This window comes from Nicotiana tomentosiformis, chromosome 8 (genome assembly GCF_000390325.3).
Source record: "Nicotiana tomentosiformis chromosome 8, ASM39032v3, whole genome shotgun sequence".
In the NCBI taxonomy this organism is placed as follows: Eukaryota; Viridiplantae; Streptophyta; class Magnoliopsida; order Solanales; family Solanaceae; genus Nicotiana; species Nicotiana tomentosiformis.
Genome location: NC_090819.1, coordinates 76,262,722 through 76,282,245, shown reverse-complemented (window position 1 = coordinate 76,282,245; position 19,524 = coordinate 76,262,722). Strand labels below are relative to the sequence as shown.

Genomic DNA, 19,524 nt, shown 5'->3' with positions numbered 1-19,524 from the left:
CAAAATTGGTAGTACATGTCATAAGGTCTACAGAGTTTGCTACAATTTACTAAATATATCTGTTTGAAATAAAGTAAACAATGTGAATACAAATCATAAGGTGACTTCGAAGCGTGCGAACGCAGCAACAGGTTTACTTGAGTCTCCACAGCTAGCTAATGATCAACCGACTTTGAAATACCTGGATCTACACAAAATGTACAGAAGTGTAGTATGAGTACACCACGGCGGTACCCAACAAGTATCAAGACTAACCTCGGTGGAGTAGTGACGAGGAACAGTCAAGACACCTACTGGACTAAATAACCTGAACAAAATATAATTAGAGAAACAATATAGTATAATATCTACATAAAGACTACACGATATGACTATCAATACACTAATTGCAATAGCAAAGGAAAGAAACAAGTATCAGCGGAATACCATAATAATGACATAGAAAGGTGAACGTAAACACAACCTAAATCAAAAATCAGAGATACAGCAAGGGCAATTAATAACTCAGCAACAACGACCGCTTTTACATCAGGTTTTAGTCAACAAACTCCATGAGGTACCGAACCTCGGACAAATCAAAACTCACAGAGTCTCAATACCTGAACCTTAACACTTGGCATTATGTGCACTCATTACACCTCATAACTGCACTGACGACTCGCGTGCCAAATGGAGCCCTTCTCACATAGAAGGCAAGTAAGCAAGGGTGTACATCTATACTCAACAATATCAAGAAGACAACTTATCCGATAAGAGTGCTAAACTACGTGTATGCTTATGTAAGTTTCCTAACATAGTTCATACCAGCTAGTGAGCATAAGGGAAAAGAACGGACAGCACGTAGAATGTTTTCTTACAACTTTCACAAGATAAAGCTCACACATGTAAGTGTACCACTACACAAATATCAACAACAAGATTGCCCCTAGGACATCATAAATAATCACAAATCAATCCCTTACATAGCCCATCTTGTCTCGCCACGTGTGAAATAGTAAAATAACTGCCCGTCTGGTCTCGCCACGCATGCATAATAATGTTCCCACCTTGTCACGCCACATGCGCAACCCATATATATATATATATCCCGCCTTGGCACTCCGCATGTGCAAATATTAGTAGTAACAATAGCACGGCAGAAACTTCGTGCAACCCTATAACACTCGCACGGTAGAAACCTCGTGCATCATAATAACAACAAATGCACAGCAGAAACCTCATGCATCACAACAACAAGTACAACAACAACAATGACAATAATACAAGGGTACGACAAATAAGTCAACTCAGAGATTCCAGAACTCAAAGAAACGGAAGAACTATGTCACAAGGAGTAGCCACAATAGAGAATGCTAGTCATAGTAAGAACATCTCAACAAGAAAGGAAATACTAAGTAACAACGGTCCACAATATACAGCTCGACAACAAGGGAGCTAACACAGGTCGAATAATTCCAAATAAGGACAGTCAACTAAATTATAGGATATCTAACTTCTTTTAAAGTTGGGCAATTAGTAAAGAGATGCAACAAATTAAATAAGGATAAGCAACAGAAAGATAATCTTAGCCTCAATTAGGGGTGAACAATTTCAGAAGAGATAATTATAACTTCAAATAAAGATAAGCAGTTAGGAAAGGATTACATGGCAATAGAAGAGATAACAATTTCAGTTAAGGCACTAAAGAATCAAATAAGCACCAAGAGTGGATCCAATTCTAATTAAAGAAGGTTGAGGTGAAACTAGTAATTAAGAAATGTATTCATAACATAACAACTACATAATTAGTGAATACAAGGACCTAAGAACCCTAAAAGGCTAAGTTTCCACTAATAAGTCAGAGCACGTACTCGTCACCTTGCATACACGGACTACAATTAGCATAGAGACTCAAATCCTAAGGGGTAGTTCCCCCACACAAAGTTAGGCAAGATACTTACCTCAAAGAAGACAAACCGATACTCTAAAATGAACTTCTCATTGAAATGGCATCCGGACGGCTCAAATCTAACAAAAATAACTTCAAAGCTCAAATAAAATTCATAAGAAACTATTCCGGGTCATAAAGGCTCAATCTTTATCAAAATCTAAAAATCGACCCAAAAGGCGACTCCGGGGCCCGCACCTCGGAACCCGACAAATTTCATAAAATCCGAACACTCATTACGATACGAGTTCAACCATACTAAATTTAACAAATTCTGATACTATTTCATCCCACAAATTATGATTTTTCATTTTGAAAGTTTTCTTCAAAAATCCCCATTTTCCTCAAGTCAAAACACAAAGTAAATGATAAAAATAAAGATAAAATCATGTAATATAATAAATTCTAGGTGAAGAATACTTACCCAATTGATTTGCTTGAAAAACCCACAAAGCATTGCTCAAAACCGAACTCTACAAGTCAAAATATGATGAAAAATGGCCTAACCCTCGATTTGGAAGACTTATATTTTTCTCAGGTCTAAAAGCATCGTGAACGCGGAGAAAGGCTCACGTTCGCGAAGAAGGAAAGTAAGGCTATCCAAAGAAACTCTTCACGAACGTGAGGGAAGGATTGTGAACGGAAAGAACAAGGGGCGAAACCTACACGAACGCGATACGGCGAACGCGAACGCGAAGAAGAAATATGAGGCTGCCAGGAAGAGCTTCGCGAATGCGGGTGGCTAATCGCGAACGCAATGAAGGGGAAAGGCAAACCTTTGCGAACGTGAGAGGTTGAACGCGAATGCGAACGCGAAGAAGGATCTCGAGGTGGTCAGAAGTAACACTTCGCGAACGCGAAAGGCGTTTTGCGATCGCGAAGAAGGACACCAGAAAGTAGGAACAATAGTTGAAAAATAGGGGAAAAGGACTCGTAGCACACCCGGAACACACCCGAGGCCCCCGGGACCCTGTCTAAACCCACAAACAAGTTCTATAACCTAACACGGACTCGCTTGGGGCCTCAAATCACATCAAAAAATGCCGAAAATACAAATCGCACCACGAATCGAACTTATGAACTTCCAAAACTTCCTACTTCGTAAACTCGTGCTGAAAGCAATCAAACCAACTCGGAATGATGTCAAATTTTGCAGGAAAATCCCAAATGACATAACGGAGCTGTTCCAACTCTCGGAATTGCATTCCGACCCAAATATCAAAAATTTCACTTCTGATCAAAATCTCCAAAAATTCGACTTTCGCCATTTCAAGCCTAAATCAGCTACAGACCTCAAATTCAACGACCGGACATGCTCCTAAGTCCAAAATCACCCAACGGGGCTAACAGAACCATTGGAACTCCATTTTGGAGTCATCTTCACATAATTCCAACTACGATCAAAATTCAACCATGCACGCAAGTCAATACACATAATACGAAGCATCTCAGGGCCTTATGCCGCCGAACGGGACTTAAATTCTCAAAATGACCAACCGGGTCGTTATATCCTTCCCCTCTTAAACAAACATTCGTCCTCGAACGTGCCAAGAATCACCTCGAAGTCTTCAAATCACTAAAAGCACACATACAATATACACCCGCAGGTGACCCCACGTCACCCCAATACACATAAGCCTGACGACACCATCGCAACTATAATTTATCCTTTCTACCAACACTAATAAGCCTTAGAGTCGAAATTCTCACCTTCCATTCATCTCCAAAAGACCCGATTCTAAATCAATACCCGGTATCAGTCTCAACCAGCTGCAACAACTCATGCCTACACCCACAAGGTACGACCACTCAACATGACACGCCACACATTGGCCCATAATAACATTTCTGATCACAATAGCTGCCCGTAATCAAAGCCAGCACCGTCAATTAGCCTCATAACCATTAGCAACCCGTTTCAAATCTCCACAACACTGACAACGATGCAAGAAACATGAAGACCTCTTAACTATACACCCGAATCAACAAGTCACAACTAACACCACCGAGCACACACCCCGTAAGCTAAAACTCAAGAAGCACAAAATGAAAAATGACTGAATATGTAAAGAGAAACATATAAGAGAATTATCAAACAAGCCCGACATGCACAACTCTCTATGAGTACCATCCTACAAATCAATTTAAAAGGAAAAATTAAAGTAAATGAACAAATCACAAGGATCTCATCCTTATAACTTCCACCGCGGCACACAGCCCAGCTCAAACATATCAAATCACATGGAATCACGAGGGTCTCACCCTCAACTCTGAATCACAAGTCAAATACACATCATACCAATTGAAACCCTCCACTAACTCAATTCTGCCAGTAAAATCACAACACTTACTAAACTCTCACCCCGGTAGAGTATCAAATCTCAAATCGTAACCAAATTACTCAGGAATCACATCAAACCTACCATAATGGACAATGGGAATTCACTTCTAGCCTCGTAACTCTCAATAATGAATATAAACAAACGATAGACATGGGCTACCACTCATAGAATCGCCCAACAGGGGTAAACACATATACAGAATACTAAGTCATGAATTCACCCATAGGTGGAACAACAAATAAAGGGACTCACCCCGATAAGCAGAACCGAATCAAAATACGAATGGTGACCCTCTATAACAAATCGAAAGCATACCTGTATGACATCATCTGGTGCAGTGGCCTCAATCTTACTTTATGAAACACATCAACGGGTCGGGCCTTCCCCTCTTGTGCGCCCTCTACTCGCCTGAATACTCCGTTGTGACACACCTGTCCGGAGTCTAGGACAATCTCTCACCCTGTGGCTGGTATCTCCACACTCGAAGCAACCTCTCTGCTTTCTTGGTTGTACGAACTGTGCGGTACAGCTACTCTGAGACATATGAGCACCTGAAACACTATACGAATCCTGAAGTGCAAACTGAACTGGCTGACCCACAAAACCTATACCATGTTGTACCCTTCCTCCAAAATAAGGACCAGTAGATCTCTCCGGTCTACGAGGCCTCCTCGCCTCCCTGTCCTCTCTCTCCTGAACCCGCTTGTCCTCTCTCTCCTGATCCTACGTGCCCTCCACTCGGCAAGCGATCCCTACCACCTACTGAAACAAAACATCCGACTCCAACTCCCTAGGCATGCTGAACCGAATATCATGCCTGAGCCCCTCAATGATTCTGCGGACACACTCTCTAACTGTAGCGACCAATGCAGGCACGTGTGGCCAAATCACTGAATGTAACGGCATACTCTGACACTAACATAGTGCCCTGACGCAGCTGCTCAAACTCCGAGTGCCATGCATCTCGAAGGGACTGAGGTATAAACTCTCTCAGGAATATCTCTGAAAACTGAACCCATGTAAGTGAAGCTGACTCGGCCGGGCTACCCAACTTATACACCCGCGACCACTGATAAGCCGCTCCCCTAAGCTGGAACGTAGTAAAAGAAACCCCGCTCGTCTCCACAATACCCATAGTATGGAGAATGCGCTGACACTCCTCTAGAAAACCCTAGGCATCATCTGTCACCAATCCACTAAAAGTAGTAGGGCGGTTCTTCTTGTACCTCTCAAGTCTAAGCTGTTCTTCCTCAGATGCTGCTACCCTAACCACATGCTGAACTGGGACCACAGGCCGTGTCTCCATGACACCTGGAACCTGACCATGATGAACTCGCTTCTTTGGAGTGTGGGCGGTGGGAGTCTGAGCTCCTCCCCCGGTATGTGAAATAGCTTGTGCAACCGGAATAAACCACGCCTGAGCCAATATACCAAACATGCTCAAGAATTGTGCTAAGGTCTCCTGAAGTCCGATGGTAATAGCAAGCGCCTACGGTACCTGCCCCCCTACTGGAACTTCTGGAAGCTCCTCAACTACTGCTCTGGTAGGTTCCCTAGCTATGACACGTGCTCCTCGTAGGCCTCTGCCTCTGCCCCTAGCGACATCTGCTCCGGGGGTAACGTTATCAGCAACTGCAGCTAGTGTCCTCATAACCTGAACAAAGTATATATATAGAAACAACAGAGTATAACATCTACATAAAGACTACGCGATATGACTATCAATACAGTAATTGCAATAGGAAAGGACAACAACATGTATCTGCAGAATACCATAATAATGACACAGAAAGGTGAACGTAGGCACAACCTAAATCCGAAATCACAGATACAGCAAGGAAAATTAATACTTCAGCAACAACGACCGCTTTCACACAAGGTTTTAGTCAACAAACTCCAAGAGGTACCAAACCTTGGACAAATCATAACTCACGGGTTTCAATACATGAACCTTAACACTTGGCATCCTGTGCCTTCATTACACCTCATAATCGCACTGACGACTCATGTGCCAAATAGAGCCCTTCTCACATAGAAGGCAAGTAAGCAAGGGTGTACATCTATACTCAACAATATCAAGAAAACCTCTTATCTGATAAGAGTGCTTAACTACGTGTATGCTTGTACAAATGTCCTAACATAGTTCATTCCAGCTAGTGGGCATAAGGGAAAATAACGGACAGCACATAGAATGTTTTCTCACAACTTTCACAAGATAAAGCTCACACAGGTAAGTGTACCACTACACAAATATCAACAACAAAAATGCCCCCAGGCCATCACAAATCATCATAAATCAATCCCTGACATAGCGCACCTTGTCTCGCCACATGTGCAATCGTAAAATAACTGTCGCCTTGTCTCGCCACACGTGCATAATAATGTTCCCACCTTGTCTCGCCACATGCGCAATCTTAATGGCCTGCACCTTGGAACCCAACAAAATCTAAAATGCTTTATCAAAATCTAAAAATTGACCCAAAAGTCGACCCCCGGGTCATAAAGACTCAATCTTTATCAAAATCTAAAAATCAACCCAAAGTCGACCCCCGGTCCCACACGTTGGAACCCGACAAATTTCATAAAACCCGAACACCCATTGCGATACGAGTTCAACCATACTAAATTTATCAAATTTTGATACCATTTCATCCCTCAAATCATGATTTTTCATTTTGAAAGTTTTCTTCAAAAATCCCCATTTTTCTCTAGTCAAAACACAAATTAAATGATAAAAATAAAGATAAAATAATGGAATATAATAAATTCTAGGAAAAGAACACTTACCCAATCGATTTTCTTGAAAAACCCACAAAGAATCGCTCAAAACCGAGCTCTACAAGTCAAAAGATGATGAAAAATGGCCTAACCCTCGATTTGGAAAACTTATATTCTGCCCAGGTCTGAAAGCATCACGAATGCAGAGAAAGGCTCGCGTTCGTGAAGAAGGACAGTAAGGCTGTCCAAAAATACCCTTCGTGAACGCGAGGGAAGGATTGCGAACGTGATGGGCGTACATGCTAGGTGATGTGATTGGTGTTGAGGTGACGCACATGCTAGGTGATGGGCATGTGAGCATGCACCGTAGTAATTATGACTATGTCGATTCAGTGAAATTGTGTAGTCATTTATTCTTGCTTAATAATTCATGTTTACTCTATGTGTTAGAGAATTTGAGATGTGATTTATGTTAGAAATCATGTTTAGACTATCTGCTAGTACTGTTGGGACCTACAACAGTCATTCCGTTGTTGTTGAGTTATTTGCTTAAATTGCAGTTATGCACTTAATCGCATTTATCATTTGCATATCATATCTTAGTCTCTGCTACCATTTATTATTACATCATGTATCATTGTTTTGGCCAGATTGGCATGAGTGTTGTGAGACCGAGAGACTGGAGAGACTGATGATTGAGTGAGGCCGAGGGTCTATTTCTGAGTGATATTGATGGGATCGGGCTGCGCGCCACAATGGGTATTATTGATTCATGATGGGATTGGGTTGCACACCACAACAGGTATTATTAATTCTTGATGGGATCGGGTTGTGCGCCGCAGCAGGTTTTATTAGCACTTGGCATGATTCGCCCCTCCAAAGTCTGACATACTAGAGTGAGCACAGGTACCGTACAGTGTTGAGGGACTGAGCGTGATGAGTGAGAGTTGAGACACTCATGTTGAGTACTGTGAGAGTGTGAGTACGTGAGGTTGTCATAGTGCATTACATGTGGCATGCACTTTTGACATGTAGATATAGAGATGTAACATTTCTCATATCAGTCATTCTTGGCATATTTTATCTGTGATGAGCTTAAACTGTTAATTACTTGAAAGCATATCTATATTTTCTGAACTGTTTCCAAACTGATTATTGGATTTCATTCAGAATTAGTACTGTTATACATCTGGATTTGGACTGTAATTATCTAAGCTTGTCACTGCTTTCATCCCAAGGTCAGTCTTGTTACTTATTGAGTACATTGGATCGGTTGTACTCATACTACACTTTGCACTTCGTGTGCAGATCCAGGTACTTCTGGGCACAGAGGTTGCTAGCTTTGGAGCTTTATCTATTCGGAGATTTTGAGGTAGCTGCCTTGGCGTCCGCAGACCTTGACTCTCCTTCTTTTCAGTTTTATTAGTACTATTTTATCTTTCTAGACAGTGCCTTAGCAGTCAGACTATGTTGTCATTTAGATGCTCATGTACTTAGTGACACCCGTATTTTGGGGAAGTAATATGTATTGAGTTGTGGTATTTTCTTATCAATTATTATGAGATTTCACTATTAAGCTTATTTCATTATGTTTTAAACTTAAAGATGTGTGGTTTTGTGAATTGTCGGCCTGCCTAGTATTGCGGTAAGCATTATCACAACATGTGAGATTTTGGGTCGTGACATTGACTTACCTCAGCAAAGCTTTTGTCGCCTTCAAACTTACTCAGAATTTGATTTGGCATTATAAATAAATGCCATGTCTATTTTTGGTTTCTTAGTTTTTCTTTATATCATCTTTGACGACTCTTGAAACCAATAGTCAAATAAAAAAATTATTTTATTTTTTAAATTATATTTCTCGCTTTTCTCTGTTTTCTTTCCAATAAATGATTATCAATTTTCTATTAGAAATAGTAGATGATTACTGTCTTTATTCAACAAAGATTACTATTTCTAGAGTTAATGACAGATACTAAATTTTAAAAATAAAAAATATATAATTTAATAACCAAGCTTTTAAATAAATATTTACTGTTCGAAGTTTTGATTAAAATATAAAGAACAAAAAATACGAAAATTGTTGTGGAGTTTCCTTGTAGGAACACAAAACATTCTTAATACTTTTGGTAGTAAGTATATAGATTATTCTTACGTCTGTGCTTTTGTGATTTTATGGCTCTATTTGGCTTTTTCCTCTCTTTTTAACGAACTTTAAAGTCCTAATAATTTTAAATATTAAAACTTCTTACTTAGTTCAAATAAAGAATGATTTAAAAAAATAGTTATACGGGATATAATTATGTGACTATTCTTAAATAGAAGAAAATTAATTAAATCTATTCCTAAATATTGAAAAAATTAAATAAATGACTATTTTATTCATTGTGAACTCTATTTTAAAAGGGTAAAAAAGGCGAACGATATTTCACTAAGGGTCTTTGTGGATTTAATATAATATAGATATAGATAAATATGAGAGGATTCTTAATTACATTAATGTGCATAACTGTTGAAAACCGAAAAAGAATTTTTTCCAAAAGTATAGATAAATTGTACTCCTATACATTTTCAATAACCATGGCAGAAGAAAATAATTCAAGTGGCTGCAGTAATGCTCGAAAGTCCAAGCAGTAATTGTCTTTTCATTCACCCTATTTATTATAATTGAAATATAGATTTATTGTTTGGCTAGTTGAAATGTAAGTTTTTTTTGGCACGTATACAACAACAACCCAATAAAATTTCACATGTGGGGTCTGGGAAGGGTAGCGTGTACGCATGTCTTACCCCTACCCTGGAGGGGTAGAGAGGTTGTTTCCGGAAGACCCTCGGCTCAGAGATAATAGATCCGTGACAACAACAGATACCAGAAAAATAATATCAGCATCGTGAGAGATAGCAAATAAATGAAAAAGCAGTAACACAAATACTATGCAATAGTGTGAAACACAACATAAACCGCTAGCAGTGCTAGACAAAACACTATCGGACTAGCTGATACAAAGGGAAAAATCGGGACAAAGAGGAAAATCGCTCTACTACCCCTTAACCTACAACCCTAATGCTCGACCTCTACACCTTCCTATCAAGAGCCATGTCCAAAAATCTAGAGCCGCGTCATGTCCTGTCTAATCACCTCGCTCCAATGCTTCTTAGGCCCCCCTCTACCTCTTCTCGTACCTGCCAAAGCCAATCGCTCACACCTCCTAACCGGGACATCTAGGCTTCTCCTATGCATGTGCCCGAACTATCTAAGTCGTGCTTTCCGCATCTTGTCGTCCACCGGAGCCACGCCCACCCTCTCCCGAATATCTTCATTCCTAATCTTATCCAGCCTAATGTGCTCGCGCATCCATCTCAACATCCTCATTTCTGCTACTTTCGTCTTCTAGATATGTGAATTCTTGACTGGCCAACACTCAGCCCCATACAACATGGCCGGTCTAACCACCACTCTGGAGAACTTACCTTTATGTTTCGGTGGCACATTCTACTCACACAGGACTCCAGACGCTAACCTCCATTTTATCCACCCCACCCCAATACGGTGCGTAACATCCCTGTCGATCTCCCCATCTCCCTGGATATTGACATTAGGTACTTGAAACTTTCTCTCTTGGGGATGAGTTGTTGGTCAATCATCCCACGTCTGCTTCCCCCATCACGTCGCTGACCTTACACTCCAAATATTTCATCTTAGTCCTACTAAACTTGAAACCTTTAGACTCTAGGGCCTGCCTCCATACCTCCAGACTCCTATTAACGCAGCCTCGCGTCTCATCAATTAGAACTATTTCATCAGCGAATAACATACATCATGGCACCTCTCCCTGAATATTATGTGCCAGTGCGTCCCGACAGGGCAAATAAAAATGGGTTGAGCGTAGATCCTTGGTGTAACCCCATAACCACCGGAAAAGGCTCTGAGTCACCTCCCATAGTCCTAACCCGAGTCATAGATCCATCATACATACCCTTTATCACGCTAATATAAGCCACCGAAAAACCTTTCACCTCCAGGCATCTCCAAAGTACGTCCCTAGGGACCTTGTCATACGCCTTCTCTAGGTCAATAAACACCATATGCAAATTCCTCTTCCTGTCCCTGTACTATTCCACCAACCTCCTGATAAAGTGGATAGCTTCCGTAGTAGAATGACTCGGCATAAACCCGAACTAGTTTTTCGATATAGACAATGCCCTCCTTACCCTCCCTTCCACCACCCTCTCCCAAACTTTCATGGTATGACTTAGTAACTTGATACCCCTATAGTTGTTACAATTCTGGATATCACCTTTGTTCTTGTACACCGGAACCATCGTACTCCACCACCACTCATCTGGCATCCTCTTCGTCCTGAAGATAACATTAAACATCACAGTCAACCACTCCAAGCCTGCTCTACCCGCATACTGCCAAAATTCTACTGGAATCTCGTCTGGTTCGGTCGCTTTGCCCCGACTCATCTTACGCATCGCTCCCACGAGCTCCTCAACTTTAATACGCCTACAGTACCTAAAGTCGCGGTGACTCTCGGAGTGCCTCAATTTCCCTAACATGAAGTTTCCATCCCCCTCTTTACTCAAACGTTTATGAAAGTACGATTGCCATCTTTGCTTAATCAGGGCCTCTTCCATCAATACTCGATCCAGATCGCGACCCTTCCTCTCTCTTGCTTCGGCCATCCAAATAACTTATTGTCCCCATCTTTCCCCCAGTTCCTCAAAACGCAACAGTCTTAGCCTCTATAACCGCTAATTTTGCCTCCTTCCTAGCCTCCTTATATCTTTCTCTATTCGCTCTTCACTGCTCCTCGTTGGTGCTCTCTACTAACTTAAGGTAAGCTGCTTTCTTTGCTTCCACTTTACCTTGGACCACATCATCCCACCACCAGCCGCCTCTGTGCCCGCCAGAGTAACCCTTCGAGACCCCCAACACCTCTCTCACCGTTCCCTTATACAGTCCGCCCTCGCCGTCCACATAACGCTAGCGTTCCCACCACTCTTCCAGGCTCCCATAGCCGTCAGCCGCCCCTTAAACTCCCGCACATTATCCTTAGTCAAAAACCCCCACCTGATCATCGGTTGACCCCGCACAAACCTCTTCTTTCTCTTTATCAAGATACCGACGTCCATCACCAGGAGCCTATGTTATGTCGTGAGATTCTCATTCGGGATCACCTTGCAATCCTTGCACAACCCCCTATCACACCTCCCGACAAGGAGATAGTCAATCTGAGTCTTAGCCACCATATTCCAGAAAGTAACCAAATGCTCCTCCCTCCTCAAAAAAATAGAGGTCACGATCACCAACTCAAAAGTTCTAGCGAAATCCAAGAGTGAAGTACCACCTCCGTTCCTATCCCCAAAGTCGAAGCCACCGTGCACCTCGCCATAGCCACCAGCAGACGACCCAGTATGACTATTGAAATCTCCTCCTATGAATAACTTCTCTATAGGCAGAATATCTCGCACCACCTCATCCAATGCCTCCTAGAAGCGCCTTTTAACCTCCTCGTCCAAGCTCGTTTGCGGCATGTAAGCGCTAATAACATTCAAAGTGCTTGCCTAGTACCAAGTTAGGCACCATCACGACAGTCTAAGTTTTGGGTCGTGACAAGTTGGTATTAGAACCTAGGTTACATAGGTCTCACGAGTCATGAGAAGGTTTAGTAGAATCTTGCGGATCGGTACGGAGATGTCTGTACTTATCTTCGAGAGGCTACTCAACCCTTAGAAAATTCCACATTCTTGTATTATTATCATGCGGATTTGTTGGTTTCGGAAACTAAGCTTCTGTTGCTCTATTCTCTCACAGATGGTGAGCACACGTGCTACCGGATAGGACGGACAGCCACCAGTACCACCAGCTAGGGCCACAAGAGGCCGAGGTCGCAGTAGGGGCCGCGGTAGGGGTAGAGGTACAGCTCGTACAATAGCTAGAGCATCACCTGCAGATCTACCAGTTGCTCCAGCTCAGGTGGTTGAGCCAGTGGGGCTGGCTCAGGCACCAGCTGCGCCAGAAGCTGAAAAACCATTTTAGCCTTCACTTTAATACTATTTCAATATATATATATATATATATATATATATATATATATATATATATATATATATATATATATATATGTGTACAAAAAGTCTTTGTCAGCGAGAAATTCTGATTTTCAACCACGCGCTTCTCTCTCTCTCTCTCTCTCTCTCTCTCTCTCTCTCTCTCTCTCTCTCTTCAAAACATAATAGTCACTTCCACTTCCACCGGCGATTCCCTCCAGCGCCGGCACCGGCATTGACAAGCAGGCCAAGTAAGCACCACCCCCTCCTCCCTCTTTTTCCTCTCTCCCCTCTCCCTATTCTCTCTCTATGCTGTGACCAATTGTCCGCAGATGCGGCCACTCTAGAACCAACAGCCTTAGCCAAGTGCAACATGCAACGAAATGGTCCGAACCTCGTCCGAAACTCACCCGAGCCCCTCGGGACTCCGTCTGAATATTTCAACAGGTTCCATAACATAACATGGCAAATCAACTCAGAATAAACTCAAATTTTGCACACAAGTCCCAAATGACATAACGAAACCATTCTAATTCCCGGAACCACAATCCGAGTCTGATACTATCAAAGTCAACTTCCGGTCAAACTTGTGAACTTTCTAAACCTTCAAATTTTCCACTTTCGCCAATTAGTGCCGAATCCTTCTAGAAATATCCAAATTACAATCCGGGCATGCACCCGAGTCCAAAATCACCACCCGGACCTAACGAAACCATCAAAACTCCATTACGGGGACAAATTCACAAAAGTGAAACTTGGTCAACTCTTCTAACTTAAAGCTTCAACAATGAAATTCATTCTTCCAAATCGATTCTGAAAAACCTAAAAACCAAAACCGACGATTCACACAAGTCATAATACATCATACGGAGCTACTCATGCCCTCAAACTGCCGAGCGAAGTGCAAATGTTCAAAACGATCGGTCGGTTCGTTACATCCTCCCCCACTTAAACATACATTCTTCCTCGAACGTGCCGAGAGTCGTTCCAAGGCCATCCAACCGCCGTGAAATCTTACCACACACGTACCCGGGGGTGATCCCACATCACCTTATTCCATATAGGCCCGACAACACAATATAACTGAAGATCATTACTTCAACCTTAGTCCGTAAACCACATAATCCAATTTCCAACATCCGAAATTTCTTACAAGATCAGAATCTCGCATCTACACACTGTATAAGTCTGAACAAGCTGTATCAAGCCATAACTATTACCCAAGATGCAATCACATAATATACCAAATAACTCAAATACTCATAGCAATAAATTTCGACCACAATAACTGCTCGAAGCAAACCCGGTACCGGTAATAAACCTCATATCAAATAAAACCTCATTCTAAAACCTTCGTACATTGCCAATGATGAAAGAAGCATATAGAAACTCATAACCACTTATCAGATCAACAAGTCATGGAGATCCATCTCCTTCGACTAGAACTATAGCCAATTTCTAAGCCGATCAACGACATTATCCTTCCAAATATACAACAAACAAATCCGATGGCACCCGTTCTAGGTCTGATGACCTCATCTCATCACACAACCACTCTAGTGACATGCCACCTCAATAAAACCTATAACCACAACCCACGCAATCCTTGCACCAATAAGGAAAACCCAAATGTACTCAATCATGAAAAATGACTCAAACGAGAGAACCATCCCACAAGTTCAACAAGTACCTCAACAACTGCAATGCTACAAACATATCTTACATAGTAGAACCAAGACACGAGAATCTAACACAAAGGATAATATCCCGACATAACCCAGCTGTAATGCGTGACCCCATCGAAATGCGGGTCCATATGAAATACCTCAATCCACCATGCTCAAAATCAACAACTACATGCAATTCAATATCAAATACACGAAGTGTATGACCATAACCACAGAAAAGCAAATAACAAAATATACCACAGTCTGGAGAGAACATAACCAAGGCGCAATCAACCATTCGACACCCCACTAACCATCTCGCTCAAATCCTGCTACAATACCCAAACAGAACCGCACCATGTGTGATTATAACCAATAATTCACAACTCCTCATAGCATAGATGGGTAACACATTGATCATATCAGAATACGAATAAGATCAACTCTACCGAATGGCACATCCCCCGACAATAATAGTGCGGAATCGATCGATCCGACGCAATGTAGATTACACATCCTCATTGGACCTACCAATGGACCTCCAAATCAACTCTGTATTACATCTCGCATTTTTCGTACGTTAAAGTTTCGTCTTCAGTAAATTGATGTAGACTCGGGGATGAGATTTTTTTGAGATTATAAGCATTATGCTATTTCAAACACATGATGAGTAAATTCGTGAAGGACAGAAGGTAAGCAAATAGAAGAAAATGAGTTTCGTTGAAGGTTGTCGATTTGGGATAAAATACGGGCCGAGCGATAATACCCGATATTTATGGATTAGTATCATACAAGATACCATATGACCATGATAGTATAATGTATAAAGTATATTAAAAATAAGTAGAATTTTAAGTAATTTGAGTCAATTTTTAATTATGCGGGTAATTGGTTAATTATCGGATAACAAAATATTACCTAATTAATTAATTGGTTAGGGGATAAGATTAAAATTACCCCCATCCCCACGTGGCAGCAAGACACTTCCTAAAGATATGACTCTTAGTCATTTTGATTAGGTGGGACAATAATGTGTTAGTTACCAAAACACTTCATTTCTAAGATTTTCAATACCAAGAATACTACAAGCAAAATAATGTGTTAGTTACCCAAACACTTCCATTCTAAGATTTTCAATACAAACCATACTACAATCAGACGTGAGATTTTGGAGATTAGCAAGGTGATTTGTTACAAACTATTACAAATTCATAGAAATTCCTACAAAACACTACAACATGATTTCTTCAACCAACGAGATTTCTTAGCACAAAAACAACGTGAGATTTTGTGATTCTAAGGGAGTACGGTGCAATCTTTTCCAAGAATATCATACGGATTTTTTCCTACTCCAGGTATGTTAAGTCTATGCTCATCCTTTATTTTGGCATGATTTCGTAATTACATGAGTTTGATAACGAGGCATAAAGAGATATTCATATTCTGGAATTTATATACATTATCATGGTCTCATAAATTATAGTATTCTCCTTATCAAGACTTCATATTTAATTGAGTATGGTCTTCTTCCAGTCAAGAGAGAAAAGAGCCTATATATACAGTATTATAGTATTTTCATTACCATCGAGCTATAATCGTTGGGCAGGCCCATATTGGGCAACCTCTTATCAGATGTTAAGTTATATATTGAGCCTACTGTGGCCGAGTGCCTATGAGCGAGCCCAACATGGCCGAGATACAGAGCGTAGTATGGCCAAGTGCCTATGAGCGAGCCTACTACGACAGAGAAGTTATATATATACCGAGCCCTATAAGGCCGGACAACTATTTTACTTACTATATTGAGAGAGCTGAGTCAGTATCAGCAGGTGAGCATATCTTCAAATTATCTTTGACTCCTAGTTACTTTCAGTTATTATATTATCAGTTCATCTTCGGCTTTCAGTATATTGGCTTATATACTCGGTACATTATTTCGTACTGATGTCCCTTTCTGGGGGCGCTGCATTTCATGCGTGCAGGTTCAGACAGACAGACGGGTAGACCTTCTCAATAGGTGTTGCCCGTGTTCAGCTTTATCGGTAAGGTCCACGCCCTTCGGAGTTGCCGGGTCTAGAAGCTTTCTGTATATATGTATATAGGCTATGGGTAGGTCGGGGCCCTGCTCTGATCATAGTACATCCATCAGTAGAGGCTTGTAGACATATCCTGTCAGTTAGTGCAGTATGTTGGGCTTGTAGGCCCTGTACGCATATTTTGTTGGCTTGTCAGTTGTAGTAGTTATGACGGCCTTGCCGGCCCAGCTTTATGTCGACATTTAGTCAGCTCTGGTCTCTATTCAGTTCTAGGTGTTGCCCGAGTTCAGCTTTATCGGTAAGGTCCATGCCCTTTGGAGTTGCCGGGTCTAGAAGCTTTGTGTATATATATATATATAGGCTATGGGTAGGTCGGGGCCCTGTTCTAATCATAGTACATCCATCAGTAGAGGCTTGTAGACATATCCTATCAGTTAGTGCAGTATGTTGGGTTTATAGGCCCTGTACGCATATTTTGTTGGCTTGTCAGTTGTTGTAGTTATGGCGGCCTTGCCGACCCAACTTTATATCGACATTTAGTCAGCGTTAGTCTCTATTCAGTTTTATATTTTGCTTCGCACATTATCTTGTAATGTGGCCCATGGCCAAAGTATGACATTACATGTTCAGAGTCTCTTAGTTGTAAGTGGTACGTAGGGATAGGTGAGGCACCAGGTGCCGGTCTCACCCACAGGCTCGGGGCGTGACAAAAGTGGTATCAGAGCAGTTCTATCATAGGGAGTCTACAAGCCTTGTCTAGTAGGGTCTTGTTTATAGATATGTGGTGCACCACATTATATAAGCAGGGGACTACAGAGAATTTAGGAGTTGGTTACCCTTCTTTCAAATCTAAATTGTGCTGTAGCACCGAGTTATAGGGAATTTGAGTTAAACTTACGTGTTGGCATTTGCATGCACAGATGACGGTAACTAGGAAGACTACAGCTAGCTAGAGGAGAGAAACACCAGTAGGTGAGGGGACTAGCAGGGTACCCCAAGTAGATGGGGCCCAATCTGAGGCCCAGGGAAAGACCCCTACCCAGCCATTACCGGTTCCTCCGCCACCCGAGGAGATTCCTAGGGATATTGCACATCTAGTTCCCCCTCCGCTTCCATCAGATCAGGACTTGAGGAGTGCGGTGCATTTGTTGACACAGTTGGTAGCTACCCAGCAACAGGCTAGGGCATCCACTAGTGCAGGATCTTCTAAGGGTCTAGGATTTCAAAGGTCCGAAGGTTTATTGCTTTGAGTCCACCAAAGTTCACGGGGATAGATCAGAGGGAGGACCTGCAAGATTTCATATATCAGCTTCACAGGATCTTTCGGGTTATGCATGCAATGGAGAAAGAGGTAGTTGAGCTAGCAGCTTTTCGACACCGAGATATAGCCATCCTTTGGTACGAGGGATGGGAAAGGTCCAGGGGACGTGATGCACCTCCAGCTAATTGGGAGAATTTTTCAGATGCCTTTCTTGATAAGTACTTACCGCGAGAGATCCGACAAGACCAAGTCAATCAATTTCTAGCCCTCAAGCAGGGCAATATGAGTGTTCGAGAGTATAGTCTTCGTTTTGTCTCATTGGCCAGATATGCACCATCCATAGTTGCTATTATGCGGGACAGGATCCACAGGTTTATAGCAGGGCTGGCCCCAAAGTTGATCGAGGCATGTGCCACCGCTGCATTGCAGGATAGTATGGATATCTCTCGAATTCAGGCATTTACCCAGAATATAGAAAGGGGTAGGCATCAGCTGCAGGGTACGAAGAGGACCGAGTCAGGGCATCGTAAGAGGATGAGATTTTCCAGGTCTCAGAAGCAGTCTCAGGGTAGGTATAGACCCCAGTACTTCGAACGGCCACCTAGGCCTCCGCCACCTCAGTTACAGGGTTACAGGTATGACTGTTATACTCAGTCAGTACCAGGTGAAAGCCTCCAGGCGTCAAGTTTGCAGTGACAGCAAGGTTTGGGGAAGACATGGCCATTTCCACCATAGTGTGCCATCTGCGGTAGAGGACACTTGGGCCAATGCCGAGCTGGTTCCGATGCTTGTTCTTCAAGTGGACGTCCAGGGCATATGATGCGAGATTGCCGAAATAGAGATTCCAGAGGGTATGGCACAACCAGCGAATTCAGCAACAGGATCATCCATGTCCGTGCATCCTTCGGGGCGCGAGTCTTAGTCTTCGGCTGGTAGAGGACGAGGCAGAGGTAGAGGTTCCAGTTCAGGTGGTAACCAGAATCGTAGCTATGCATTAACGACTCAACAGGACCAGGAATCCTCACTAGACGTTGTGACAGGTATGTTGACCATATGCTCTCACGATGGTTATGCCTTGATAGACCCATGATCTACTTTATCGTGTATCACCCCATTTTTCACGGGGAAGTTTGGTATAGTACCTGAAATACTAAGTGATCCTTTTGTGGTATCTACACCGGTTGGAGAATCGATTATTGCTAGACGGGTATACCGAGGTTGTACGGTGTCAGTTTGTGGTCATCAGACCTCAGCTGACCTTGTTGAGCTAGAGATGTTGGATTTTGATGCTATCATGGGCATGGACTGGTTGGCAGCTTGCTATGCCACAGTTGATTGTCGAGAAAAGATAGCTAGATTTCATTTTCCGGGTGAGCCAGTCCTTGAATGGGTAGGTAATACAGCGGCACCCAGAGGTAGGTTTATTTCCTATCTGAAGGCAAGGAAACTGATCGCAAAGGGGTGCCTTTATCATATTGTGCAAGTTAGAGATGTAGATGCTGAGATACCTACACTT

The 19,524-nt window shown here is 42.2% G+C and overlaps 1 protein-coding gene across 1 annotated transcript; it reads left to right on the top strand.

Moving 5' to 3' along the window:
- The first annotated feature begins 18,086 nt into the window (after nt 1–18,086).
- On the top strand, nt 18,087–18,704 carry LOC138897697 (uncharacterized). The gene has a single exon (XM_070183701.1). It carries the CDS (start codon nt 18,087–18,089, stop codon nt 18,702–18,704), a length of 618 nt encoding a protein of 205 aa, XP_070039802.1.
- The last annotated feature ends 820 nt before the right edge of the window (nt 18,705–19,524 follow it).

Excerpts from the sequence above, each read along its gene's own strand:
- LOC138897697 (XM_070183701.1), top strand. The coding sequence starts at position 18,087 with ATGGAGAAAGAGGTAGTTGAGCTAGCAGCTTTTCGACACCGAGATATA.